We start from the raw sequence: 14,923 nt of genomic DNA, 5'->3' as shown, positions 1-14,923 counted from the left end.
TCTAGTCTATAGTCTAGTCTATAGTCTAGTCTATAGTCTAGTCTATAGTCTAGTCTATAGTCTAGTCTATAGTCTAGTCTATAGTCTAGTCTATAGTCTAGTCTATAGCCTAGTCTATAGTCTAGTCTATAGTCTAGTCTATAGTCTAGTCTATAGTCTAGTCTATAGTCTAGTCTATAGTCTAGTCTATAGTCTAGTCTATAGTCTAGTCTATAGTCTAGTCTATAGTCTAGTCTATAGTCTAGTCTATAGTCTAGTCTATAGTCTAGTCTATAGTCTAGTCTATAGTCTGGTCTATAGTCTAGTCTATAGTCTAGTCTATAGTCTAGTCTATAATCTAGTCTATAGTCTAGTCTATAGTCTAGTCTATAGTCTAGTCTATAGTCTAGTCTATAGTCTAGTCTATAGTCTAGTCTATAGTCTAGTCTATAGTCTAGTCTATAGTCTAGTCTATAGTCTAGTCTATAGTCTAGTCTATAGTCTAGTCTATAGTCTAGTCTATAGTCTAGTCTATAGTCTAGTCTATAGTCTAGTCTATAGTCTAGTCTATAGTCTAGTCTATAGTCTAGTCTATAGTCTAGACTAGACTATAAGTCTAGTCTATAGTCTAGTCTATAGTCTAGTCTATAGTCTAGTCTATAGTCTAGTCTATAGTCTAGTCTATAGTCTAGTCTAGTCTATAGTCTAGTCTATAGTCTAGTCTATAGTCTAGTTAGTCTAGTCTATAGTCTAGTCTATAGTCTAGTCTATAGTCTAGTCTATAGTCTAGTCTATAGTCTAGTCTATAGTATAGTCTATAGTCTAGTCTATAGTCTAGTCTATAGTCTAGTCTATAGTCTAGTATATAGTCTAGTCTATAGTCTAGTCTATAGTCTAGTCTATAGTCTAGTCTATAGTCTAGTCTATAGTCTAGTCTATAGTCTAGTCTATAGTCTCTATAGTCTAGTCTATAGTCTAGTCTATAGTCTAGTCTATAGTCTAGTCTATAGTCTAGTCTATAGTCTAGTCTATAGTCTAGTCTATAGTCTAGTCTATAGTCTAGTCTATAGTCTAGTCTATAGTCTAGTCTATAGTCTAGTCTATAGTCTAGTCTATAGTCTAGTCTATAGTCTAGTCTATAGTCTAGTCTATATAGTCTATAGTCTAGTCTATAGTCTAGTCTATAGTCTAGTCTATAGTCTAGTCTATAGTCTAGTCTATAGTCTAGTCTATAGTCTAGTCTATAGTCTAGTCTATAGTCTAGTCTATAGTCTAGTCTATAGTCTAGTCTATAGTCTAGTCTATAGTCTAGTCTATAGTCTAGTCTATAGTCTAGTCTATAGTCTAGTCTATAGTCTAGTCTATAGTCTAGTCTATAGTCTAGTCTATAGTCTAGTCTATAGTTAGTCTATAGTCTAGTCTATAGTCTAGTCTATAGTCTAGTCTATAGTCTAGTCTATAGTCTAGTCTATAGTCTAGTCTATAGTCTAGTCTATAGTCTAGTCTATAGTCTAGTCTATAGTCTAGTCTATAGTCTAGTCTATAGTCTAGTCTATAGTCTAGTCTATAGTCTAGTCTATAGTCTAGTCTATAGTCTAGTCTATAGTCTAGTCTATAGTCTAGTCTATAGTCTAGTCTATAGTCTAGTCTATAGTCTAGTCTCTAGTTATAGATAGTCTAGTCTATAGTCTAGTCTATAGTCTAGTCTATAGTCTAGTCTATAGTCTAGTCTATAGTCTAGTCTATAGTCTATCTATAGTCTAGTCTATAGTCTAGGTCTATAGTCAGTCTATAGTCTAGTCTATATGTCTAGTCTATAGTCTAGTCTATAGTCTAGTCTATAGTCTAGTCTATATGTCTCGTCTATAGTCCTCGTCTAGGTCTATAGTCTAGTCTATAGTCTAGGTCTATAGTCTAGTCTATGGTCTAGTCTATAGTCTGTCTATAGTCTAGTCTATAGTCTAGTCTATAGTTAGTCTATAGGTCTAGTCTATAGTCTAGTCTATAGTCTAGTCTATAGTCTAGTCTATAGTCTAGTCTATAGTCTAGTCTATAGTCTAGTCTGTAGTCTAGTTCTATAGTCTAGTCTGTAGTCTAGTCTATAGTCTAGTCTATAGTCTAGTCTATAGTCTAGTCTATAGTCTAGTCTATAGTCTTATAGTCTTTTGTGACATGGTTTAACCGGAAATGGTGAAAACATATTGCCAACAATACTATATGGGATAAGTCAAGTGCTTGAAAGACAAGCCAATTTAATAGTTTGTAGAATATTCTATTGGTTGATCAAAGAACTAGTCTATAAACTAGTTTATGGATTAGACTAAGAACTTACGGACCTAAACCGAAAAACACCAACCGACTTCATAAGTATAAAAATATTTTAAAATTTTTTAAATAACAAGCTAAAATCAATGAAATCTCTATATTAGACATTGTTGTTAAATCTAAGATTTTATTATTTTATTCCCATTGTATAAACGCATCATTAATCAAAATCTAAAGAAAATCTGTAATGGGTGGCACACGGCTCTATGTTGATAATAGACCAAGAAAAACAAACATTTTCTCTTAATAATGGTTACACGGCAGCGACACATAAAGGAAAGTGTGTTGATGTTAATGGAAGTTCGCGTGTTTTATACAATCTTTCCTAAAAAGTGGGACTTTCGGTTTGATGTTTAAATTCAACAGCAGCAGCAGCTGTAGTATTGTGAGTGTATAATTTACTAGTCTAACGCTTACATATCCAATGGATATATTCTTGCAAAACATACAAACATACTATATTTAATGCTCATTTAATTTGCAGTTACATGTATGTTTTTCTTTTCATCATGTTTTTGTTTTCTGTTCTTTTTTTTACAGTTTTTTTCGTAGTTCTTGTCAACGTGGTTTGTAATGCGTTGTGTTTGTTTTTGATTAATAGACAACCTTACAGTTTTTGATGGTATGAAAATATATAGTTGCGACTAGGGTGTGTTTAATCTTTTGTGGTTTTATTGAAGCAAGACCAACTAAATTTAAGGATTTGCTAGCGATATTCTACTATTTTTCTAAACAAAAACTTTTTAAATCGCAATTCATTTATGTAAGCATATCATTACTAAATGACTGTCAGATTTATTAACAGTGTTTGTTGGAAATGGAAGGGGATTGTTAGGAAAAGGGTAAAACGAAAATAGTAAAAATATAAATTATTTATTTACTTAACTCTTTCACGTATAAGGGACACTGGTGTCCCAGGACTTTTTTAAATTTTTTACGCTAAAAAGGATAATATCCTTTTATATACGTCAATATATGTGATACAAACACCTAAAAACAAAAGGTATCTTTCGATGGGTTCCTCAGTTTAGTAGTTGTTGCTTAGATCCAACACACGTCAAAGGATTGTACAACAATGAACAATTAAAAGATTTTAATAAAATGTCACACAACTATGGAAAGGGTGCTATAGACTTTAAGTATTCTCGGAAATTTTTAATTCTTATAGAGAAAACATATAAGAAAACATAAAGAATGTATAGAATCGGGCACGGCTGACCATATGATATCCTACACCAGTGATTATGTTAAAAATGTGGGATTATTTTTTTTAAAGGTGTTAGGTTGTATGAGGGCCAGGCAACGGTTTTAACCGTTATTAATAGCGAGTCCTTGGGTCAAATAATAGAATTTACCAAATTCACCTCGAGCTGAGTGTGAGTAGTTATTGCTAGTTAGTTAGTTAGTTAGTTAGTTAGGTAGTTAGTTAGTTAGTTAGTTCGTAGTTAGTTAGTTAGTTAGTCTAGTTAGTTAGTTAGTTAGTTAGTTAGTTAGTTAGTTAGTAGTTAGTTAGTTAGTTAGTTAGTAGTTAGTTAGTTAGTTAGTTAGTTTTTTTTTTCCGTTAGTTAGTTAGTTAGTTAGTTAGTTAGTTAGTTAGTTAGTTAGTTAGTAGTTAGTTAGTTAGTTAGTTAGTTAGTAGTTAGTTAGTTAGTTAGTTAGTTAGTTAGTTAGTAGTTAGTTAGTTAGTTAGTAGTTAGTTAGTTAGTTAGTAGTTAGTTAGTTAGTTAGTTAGTTAGTTAGTAGTTAGTTAGTTAGTTAGTTAGTTAGTTAGTTAGTTAGTAGTTAGTTAGTTAGTAGTTAGTTAGTAGTTAGTAGTAGTAGTTAGTTAGTTAGTTAGTAGTTAGTGTAGTTAGTTAGTTAGTTAGTTAGTTAGTTAGTAGTTAGTTAGTTAGTTAGTAGTAGTTAGTAGTTAGTTAGTTAGTTAGTTAGTTAGTTAGTTGTTAGTTAGTAGTTAGTTAGTTAGTTAGTTAGTAGTTAGTTAGTTAGTAGTTAGTTAGTAGTAGTTAGTTAGTTAGAGTTAGTTAGTAGTAGTTAGTTAGTAGTTAGTTAGTTAGTAGTTAGTTAGTTAGAGTTAGTTAGTTAGTTAGTTAGTTAGTTAGTTAGTTAGTTAGTTAGTTAGTTAGTTAGTTAGTTAGTTAGTTAGTTAGTTAGTTTAGTTAGTTAGTTAGTTAGTTAGTTAGTTAGTTAGTTAGTTAGTTAGTTAGTTAGTTAGTTAGTAGTTAGTTAGTTAGTTAGTAGTTAGTTAGTTAGTTAGTTAGTTAGTTAGTTAGTTAGTTAGTTAGTAGTTAGTTAGTTAGTTAGTTAGTTCGTTAGTTAGTAGTTAGTTAGTTAGTAGTTAGTTAGTTAGTTAGTTAGTTAGTTAGTTAGTTAGTTAGTTAGTTAGTTAGTTAGTTAGTTAGTTAGTTAGTTAGTTAGTTAGTTAGTTAGTAGTTAGTTAGTTAGTTAGTTAGTTAGTTAGTTAGTTAGTTAGTTAGTTAGTTAGTTAGTTAGTAGTTAGTTAGTTAGTTAGTAGTTAGTTAGTTAGTAGTTAGTTAGTTAGTTAGTTAGTTAGTTAGTTAGTTAGTTAGTTAGTTAGTTAGTTAGTTAGTTAGTTAGTTAGTAGTTAGTTAGTTAGTTAGTTAGTTAGTTAGTTAGTAGTTAGTTCTTTTGGACTTATATTGGATCTCTTTTATAGTTTTTAACTTTTACTAGTATCGGTCACATTAAGCATATATAAACTATTTTCTTTCTTGAGAAACTTGTGACGCAAAATATTATTTCCAAAAACAAAGTTTTTACTACCAAACACACATGCAATGCTTGTAGGCATGTTTTGACAAGCAATAGGGAGGTCGAATATTATTTCAGGTACTTATCTACATCCTAGCACTGATGTACTACATAAATATTCCTTTTACATTAAATACATGTCTGAAATTGCTTATCTTGAAAAAATATCAAAAATTCTATTAAGTTTAAATATTACGACCACCCTAATACTATTCATTCTATGTTTAAGTATGAAAATGTTGCAAAATTTTTTCACTTTCGTTCTCTTAAAATGATAAGATATTTTAAAAGTTATATGTGTCTAACAAAACAAGTTTCCTGTCGTCTTCATTCCATAATATCGTATGCATTAAGCAATATCTTTAATTAATTTTGTGGTTACAGTATGGTTTAAAATATGTTCATCATTCATGTATATTAAATTTAAATAATTTTGATAAAAAAAAATTTATTTAGAGAAGAATTTAAAAAAATTGTATCAATAAATTTACAGAAGTCATAAAACCATTAACTTTTAAAATGACTAATAAATAATGAGTCAACATTCCAGGAAAACCTCAAAATACCACGTTTCAAAGACAATAAAATTCTCTGGTTAAAAGGGAAACTGTGAATAAAACTAAGCTGATCTAGCTATTTCGTCTGTTTGACCCATACGGGAAAAGCTAGAGGTAATTTTTCCTCATATATTCTATACAGATGCAATATGTTTATTACTGAAAATGGGAAAAATCGAGCCACATTTTAGAGCCCATATAAGATCTCTTAAATCACTTAAATTATTTTAAAGTTGTTTAAATCTTTAAAAATCAAAAAATCTTTGTTGTCTTTTTCGTTTCAGGTAGGAATACTATTCAAATTCATATGCACAATAATTGATTATTTCCAATAAACAAAAATTCTCTTTCAATTGTTTATTTATTTACTCGTGGGCAAAATTTGAACATAGAAACAGTAGTACAACAGAATATTACCAAAAATTTGTTATTTGCTCTTAATAATAATTTATTTGAAATTTGAAAAATATTCAACACAACATACTTTTTTTTATTATCCATGGGACAATAGTTAGGTATTTGCCTAGAGGATAAATAGTAGAGAAAAAATACAATACAATACTACAGGATATGAAAAAACCCTGCAGTTCTTTGTACAAAGGTTCTAAAACAAGTATATATTATATAGGCAACAAACACGAATACCTTGTAGAAAAATTACTTAAACTGTAGAAACGTTAACAAGCAATTAAAGCAATTCGTTAAGTTAGATAGTGAAATGGTTTTCCAAATGACCATTTTTAAACTACTGGATTTCAATAACTTCATACATTTCTATATTTATTTGTATACATTTGTATATTGCTAATATTCACTATTTAAACTCAATAAGGATTTTAATCTAAAACTACTACGTTACAAAATCCTGACAGCATGGACACTAATACATACATATATACAACTATAATCTCTATGGTAAATTTCTATAAAATTTGTGGTTGCTAGGGTCAATATATAAAATGTTATAAATTAGGCTTTTATCAAAGTAGTAAAATAAAATTATTTGTAAACTTACATGTAGTATTATTAGTATTGTAGTATTAACAAAATAAGTGGTAAACCATATAAATTCTTTACCAGTATAGAATTGTTGTTTATACATATTATTGCCTTTTAGTTTTGTTGTTTACAAATCCATATGTAATATGGATTATATAAACATAAGATAATAAGATTGTAATTTTTGCAAGAAGAAATTGTTTACTAACAACAAAGATATGATTTTCTAGAATAAAGATTTATTTTTGGAGATTTCTAGAAATTTGGAATAACGCAGTGTTAAGCTAAAGAATGAATTTAAACTTTCTGTTTTGAAATTTTATGGAAGAAAATATAACTAACTAAAACAACACAACTAACTAACTAACTAACTACTAACTACTAACTACTAACTAACTAACTAACTAACTAACTACTACTAACTAACTAACTAACTACTAACTACTAACTAACTAACTAACTAACTAACTAACTAACTAACTAACTAACTACTAACTAACTAACTAACTAACTACTAACTAACTACTAACTACTAACTAACTAACTACTAACTAACTAACTACTACTAACTAACTACTAACTAACTAACTAACTAACTAACTACTAACTAACTACTAACTAACTAACTTACTCCTTACTAACTAACTACTAACTAACTAACTAACTACTAACTAACTAACTAACTAACTAACTAACTAACTAACTACTAACTAACTAACTAACTAACTAACTAACTAACCTAACTAACTAACTAACTAACTACTAACTAACTAACTAACTAACTAACTAACTAACTACTAACTAACTACCTAACTAACTAACTACTAACTAACTAACTAACTAACTAACTAACTAACTAACTAACTAACTAACACTAACTAACTAACTAACTAACTAACTAACTAACAACTACTACTAACTAACTACTAACTAACTACTACTAACTAACTAACTAACTAACTAACTAACTAACTAACTAACTACTAACTAACTAACTAACTAACTAACTAACTAACTAACTAACTAACAACTACTAACTAACTAACTAACTACTAACTAACTAACTAACTAACTAACTAACTAACTAACTAACTACTAACTAACTAACTAACTCTAACTAACTAACTAACTAACAACTAACTAACTAACTACAACTAACTAACTACTAACTAACTAACTAACTAACTAACTAACTAACTAACTAACTAACTAACTAACTAACTACCTAACTAACTAACTAACTACTAACTAACTAACTAACTAACTAACTAACTACTAACTAACTACTAACTAACTAACTAACTAACTAACTAACTACTAACTAACTAACTACCTAACTAACTAACTAACTAACTAACTAACTAACTAACTAACTAACTAACTAACTAACTAACTAACTAACTAACTAACTAACTAACTAACTAACTAACTAACTAACTAACTAACTAACTAACTAACTAACTAACTAACTAACTAACTAACTAACTAACTAACTAACTAACTAACTAACTAACTACTAACTAACTAACTAACTAACTAACTAACTAACTAACTAACTAACTAACTAACTAACTAACTAACTAACTAACTAACTAACTAACTAACTAACTAACTAACTAACTAACTAACTAACTAACTAACTAACTAACTAACTAACTAACTAACTACTAACTAACTAACTAACTAACTAACTAACTAACTAACTAACTAACTAACTAACTAACTAACTAACTAACTAACACTAACTAACTAACTAACTAACTAAACTAACTAACTAACTAAATACTCCATTTTCTCAGTTTAAGTTTTAAGCTAGAAGCATTTCAAAAAAAGTATTTTAAAGCGAATAATGGACATTTAAGTTCATTATTCGTGGCCTTTGTATGGGGGTTTGGGTCAAATGAAGCCCGATCGTTAAAAAAAATCGCCAGGGTAATCAGAAAATGATTTTAACCCGATTGATATACTTTAAGGTGGGTATAAGACCAAAATTTGTAAGTGTTACAAACATCAGCACAAACGTATTATGTCATTCACCATGATGTTGTAGAGTATAAAAAGGAGAAGTATTTCTAACTGACAGACATTGTCTTAAAATCTTATAAGAACCTGCAATATATATAATTCTGTGGCTCTACGACCAATGTTACGGTATGTTACAAAAGGAATAATAAAATGTAATATACCCCCCTACTTATGGTGATGTTGATAATATATACCAAGTTTTTTTTTTTAATTCGATTAGTAGATTCATATACAAAAAATATTATTAAATCCGGTTGAACATCGATAACACTTTCTCTTTTGGCATGTGTAAACCAACCGTCTATGTATTGTGGCCCCTTAAGAAATTATTTAAATTTGCTAGATATTGTTACAGCCTATATTTAAAATATCGGACGAACTATTTACCGATTTTTCTTAAATATAAATTATTAAAATTTAACAATATGGTAATTTTAAAGCGTTTTTTTTTTTGAGAGTGGAAATGTCTAGCAGCTCGTTGTTTAATCAATTTAAAATTTGTTTCAAAGCATTCAATTTTACAAAAATACCGGAAAGATTTGCTTTCTAAACACTTAGAAACACTTACTGTTAATCAGTAAATGACTAGTATTATTCGCAATAAATAAAATTATGTTTGATTATTTGTAGTATAGACCACATTCGTATGCTCATTACCATCACACTTATTTGTTTTTCATATGAAATTGAATTGAATTTTCCTAAGTGACTTTCCTCGCCTCCCATACAGATGAAAGTGGTCGAACAGTATTTAGCTTTTATGTAAATTAATGAACACATTAAATCATGCCTCTCTAGTTCATTCCTGCCTGCCATTTTTCAATAATAAAACACAAAGGAAAACAAGCCAACAAACAATTGGACACAATGTTTTAGCTTTTAAACATACATACGTATGTATGTACATAGGACGCAGAAATGAATGAGTGTGCTAAACACTTTATAACGTGCTAAGAATGATGGCTGACTGAGTGACTGATAGGAATACATACTGTTCGAAAGCAATGTTTGAAAGCAACATGGTCAAATAAGTAGTCACTTTCATTCAATAAGTAATAAAGTGTAACACATGCAAACTAAAGAGATGTTTTGCCAAATCAATATAGCCCAGTAGTTCTGCTGGAGAAAACTGTTTCTAAATTGTTTCTACACTTATGTACATAAATTGCTATCAGCGAAAGTTTTTGTTTAAAAAGGATACTTGCAATACATTTCAAACTTGTGGGATATAACATACAAATGCATATACATACGTATGTATGTGTAGGGAAATAGTAACATTTTGGCTAAACTAAATTATAGATTCTTTGTAAATATCAATAGGTGTCCATTAAAGACATATTTGCCATATTTAACGTACGCCTGTTTAGCATCAAAACTAACTGGGTGTTGATGTTAGTTGGAAATTGAAAATACTTGTGTCTGTCATTTACTGACTGTGTGAGGTCGTTTCTGATTAATAATTAAGGACAAACTTGGGAAAACAAAAAAAAAAAAAAAAGGAAATTTCAAAATAAGGAGAAAAAAAAACAAGTAGAAACACGTGGCGTAGTAGTTATACCAATTTTTATATGTATTTCCTATAACTGGATAAGAAAAACACATAAAAGCGAGGGCCACCATCACTTAGTAAGAAAATTTCGAAAATATGGGTCTATAGTCCAGTCTATAGCCTAGTCTAGTATAGTCTAGTCTATAGTCTAGTCTATAGTCTAGTCTATAGTCTAGTCTATAGTCTAGTCTATAGTCTAGTCTATAGTCTAGTCTATAGTCTAGTCTATAGTCTAGTCTATAGTCTAGTCTATAGTCTAGTCTATAGTCTAGTCTATAGTCTAGTCTATAGTCTAGTCTATAGTCTAGTCTATAGTCTAGTCTATAGTCTAGTCTATAGTCTAGTCTATAGTCTAGTCTATAGTCTAGTCTATAGTCTAGTCTATAGTCTAGTCTATAGTCTAGTCTATAGTCTAGTCTATAGTCTAGTCTATAGTCTAGTCTATAGTCTAGTCTATAGTCTAGTCTAGTCTATAGTCTAGTCTATAGTCTAGTCTATAGTCTAGTCTATAGTCTAGTCTATAGTCTAGTCTATAGTCTAGTCTATAGTCTAGTCTATAGTCTAGTCTATAGTCTAGTCTATAGTCTAGTCTATAGTCTAGTCTATAGTCTAGTCTATAGTCTAGTCTATAGTCTAGTCTATAGTCTAGTCTATAGTCTAGTCTATAGTCTAGTCTATAGTCTACACTATAGTCTAGTCTATAGTCTAGTCTATAGTCTAGTCTATAGTCTAGTCTATAGTCTAGTCTAGTAGTCTATAGTCTAGTCTATAGTCTAGTCTATAGTCTAGTCTATAGTCTAGTCTATAGTCTAGTCTATAGTCTAGTCTATAGTCTAGTCTATAGTCTAGTCTATAGTCTAGTCTATAGTCTAGTCTATAGTCTAGTCTATAGTCTAGTCTATAGTCTAGTCTATAGTCTAGTCTATAGTCTAGTCTATAGTCTAGTCTATAGTCTAGTCTATAGTCTAGTCTATAGTCTAGTCTATAGTCTAGTCTATAGTCTAGTCTATAGTCTAGTCTATAGTCTAGTCTATAGTCTAGTCTATAGTCTAGTCTATAGTCTAGTCTATAGTCTAGTCTATAGTCTAGTCTATAGTCTAGTCTATAGTCTAGTCTATAGTCTAGTCTATAGTCTAGTCTATAGTCTAGTCTATAGTCTAGTCTATAGTCTAGTCTATAGTCTAGTCTATAGTCTAGTCTATAGTCTAGTCTATAGTCTAGTCTATAGTCTAGTCTATAGTCTAGTCTATAGTCTAGTCTATAGTCTAGTCTATAGTCTAGTCTATAGTCTAGTCTATAGTCTAGTCTATAGTCTAGTCTATAGTCTAGTCTATAGTCTAGTCTATAGTCTAGTCTATAGTCTAGTCTATAGTCTAGTCCTATAGGCTAGTCTATAGTCTAGTCTATAGTCTAGTCTATAGTCTAGTCCAGCGGTTCCCACCATTTTTTACTTCGCGGACCCCTTGAGGAATTTATTTAATTTCACGGACCCCCATACATATTTTGATATCTTATTGTTATAAATAACACTGTGATACAAAAGTGAAGAAAAATAAAATGCAGGCGTTCTCATATACCAATTCTATTTCGTTATAGTCCATAGAGTACGAATATATTTTTAGTTTTCCCCTATCACTTCGTTAACTTACTTTTTAAGAGCAAAAGATGCGAAAAAGAGCCATTTTTGAAGTTTTAAATTTGAAAAATCATAAGTTTAGTAGTTTTCATCCGATTTTCAAATCCGATTTTTTTTAATGATACAAGTGTCTTTTAATCCAAAAAAAGAAATCCAAAATTTATGGTCAAATGTCTGAGTTACGGTCGTTTAAGTAAAAAAACTCACACTTTTTTAAAAAATTTTCATTTTCATCATGCTCTACTTTGACCATGAGGCAGTGAGTTCATCTTTTATTACTTTCCTGAAGAATCACATAAAGGAAGGTTTCTTAAACTTGTTATTTCATAAAAATCTATGAAAAACTGGATAATTTATGCCAATTTTTCTAATAGCATGTTTCTCGAATTTTTGGTTTTCTCCATACAAATTAATTTTTGTATAAAAATGTTTATAAACATTTTTTAAACTTGTTACAAAGAAAACCAGAAACATGAACGTTTTTGTATGGAAGAAATATGCTATATTTTTATAAAACTTAGCACAACTCATAACCTTTTTCATCGATTATCATAAATTGACCATCATTGGAAACCCAACTTAATGTGGCTTTTTTCAAATGTAATAAAAGCTAAAGTTATTGCTTCATGGCCAACGTAGAGCAGTATGAAAATTAAAAATTGTGAAAAAAGTGTGAGTTTTTTTACTTAAATGGCCGTAACCAAGACATTAATCATAAATTTTGGATTTATTTTTTTGGGTTGAAAGACATCACTTGTATCTTTAAAACAAAATATCCAATTTGAAAATCGGTTGCAAACTACCAGACATATATTTTTTTAAAGTTAAAACTTCAGAAATAGCTCTTTTTCACAACTTTTGCTCTTAAAAAGGAACTAAACGAAGTGATCGGGAAAAATTAAAAATAAATTCCTACTCTATGGACTATAACGAAATGGAATTGGTATATGAGAACCCCTGCATTTTTTTGCTGTATCACTGTGTAATTGTTCGAAAATTGTCTTAGTCCTGGTCCATAAACCCTATAAAATATTCCCGTACATTGAGAACATTTAGTATTTCGGAGATGTTTTCAATTTCATGGTTTTAAATATAGAATGACTTCTAACATGATGTTTAATTTTATGATCGTGAGAGCTTTCATGTTCATTTCTCGTTAAGGTAGAGAAAAGGTTTCTTTAACAAGTATTGTCGACATGTGCTTAAAGAGTCATGTTTCTAAATTTTTTTGCGATTGCATAGGAGTGAGCTGAGTATGTAAGCTAAATTTTCGGGAAAATATGTGAAAGTTAGACTTCTTCGATGTTGTTGCGGAATGCGTTACCCACATAAAATATGACTTGAACTCTTTGCGAATGTACTGTGAATTTGGATCTTAAATTTGAATTTTAAAATACCTACGAATTATTTTACTGCGTGGTTTTGACTATTTACGCAAAACGCTATGAATTTTCTGATGTTGATTTAATAATATTGGACAACAAAATGAAGTTAAAATCTGTGTATCACGTTGGAATGGAATATTTATATTTAAAATTAACTAGATTAACACTTTTGCTTACAATTTAAAAAAATATTATGAAATGTGACCTAACTTCATATTCCGGGATACTAGTATCAGTATTTAATTCTAAGGCAAATCATTATCCGTCTGCTATAAAAACATTTATATTTATAAAAATTACAAATCACGTAATACTTTACTTTATAAAAGTGAAACAATAAATTTGTAGCGCCTAGCTTCATCCTGATAAACGACCGAAACAATAAAATTCAAAGAGTCACCAACAAATCTGGGATTATTGAATAAAAATTGTGTATTTTAGTATTTATGAAAAATTTGGAGATATTTTTAATATTTTGTAACATATAGAGAATATTTTTTATTCATGATTTTTTTCGTTCGTCTTCGCGGACCCCCTAGTATTTTGCTACGGACCACTAGGGGTCCGCGGACCCCCTTTTGGGAACCGTTGGTCTAGTCTATAGTCTAGTCTATAGTCTAGTCTATAGTCTAGTCTATAGTCTAGTCTATAGTCTAGTCTATAGTCTAGTCTATAGTCTAGTCTATAGTCTAGTCTATAGTCTAGTCTATAGTCTAGTCTATAGTCTAGTCTATAGTCTAGTCTATAGTCTAGTCTAGTCTATAGTCTAGTCTATAGTCTAGTCTATAGTCTAGTCTATAGTCTAGTCTATAGTCTAGTCTATAGACTAGACTATAGACTAGACTATAGACTAGACTAGACTATAGACTAGTTAATTAATTTTGTAAAACAAAGCCACCCCTATATTAATATGAATACTATACAAAAAACTTACCTTTAATGTGGCACCACCCAATTCGTATTCACGATTGTATAAATCTTCAACAGTGGCACGATATTTATCTGTGTACGTTTTAAATAGGAAACGTTTGACAATACAACTTTTACCCACACCAGCACCACCAAGTATCACCAGTCTTATACGTTCTAAATCTGCCATTATTGTCTATTATACAGAAAACAACTACAACAACTAGCACAACACCAAAGGTGTTGCATATATGCAAACTAGTCGAGAGAAAGTTTGACTGCAACACTAAATTTTTAAATTTCTTTTTTGATGTTGCTGCTACTTTTTATGAAATTTGTTACAAAAATTTTAGTTTTTAGGGATTTTTTAAGTTTTGTTTTTGTTGCTTTAGTTTTAGTCAAGTAAACATTTACTTTCGATTATTTTTGATTTGATAAGTTAAACGTATCTGTAAAGAGAAAGAGAGAAAAGTAAATTGTTCGTTAGCAATATTTTTGATAAAATGTCAAAAAGTAAAATAAGTTTCAAATTTACTGAACTATCAGTATTTTCCCAAACTTCAGTTTAAAAATGGAATATTTTAATGTTAAATGTTGTAAAAATGAGGGGCTCATATCAGATGGTGACACTCTTGTATGCGGTCTTTATCATCAGTAACTTGTTTGTCATTTCGACACGTTTTTATTTTTTTTCAAAAATGTATATAGTTTAAACTATACCACCTAATATATAATAGTCCACAGTTCTGACTATAGACTAGTCCATAGTCCTGATTACAGTCTAGTC

At 29.7% G+C, this 14,923-nt stretch overlaps 1 protein-coding gene across 1 annotated transcript in view; it reads right to left on the bottom strand.

Annotated features, from left to right (window-relative positions):
• The window catches only part of LOC119609433 (GTP-binding protein Di-Ras2), a 94,792-nt gene extending 80,278 nt beyond the window's left edge, over positions 1–14,514 (bottom strand). The window contains exon 1 of the mRNA XM_037964198.1: positions 14,162–14,514. Within this exon, the coding sequence (XP_037820126.1) occupies positions 14,162–14,326 (165 nt within the window). The 5' untranslated portion in view covers positions 14,327–14,514. The remainder of the gene's footprint in view (positions 1–14,161) is intronic.
• Positions 14,515–14,923: the final 409 nt, after the last annotated feature.

This window comes from Lucilia sericata, unplaced genomic scaffold (assembly GCF_015586225.1).
Source record: "Lucilia sericata isolate MDLA Ls3-8-SP2 unplaced genomic scaffold, ASM1558622v1 Contig000979F_arrow, whole genome shotgun sequence".
Taxonomy (NCBI): domain Eukaryota; kingdom Metazoa; phylum Arthropoda; class Insecta; order Diptera; family Calliphoridae; genus Lucilia; species Lucilia sericata.
The sequence above is the reverse complement of the archived record's forward strand: the minus strand, read 5'-3'. Positions and strand labels throughout refer to the sequence as shown.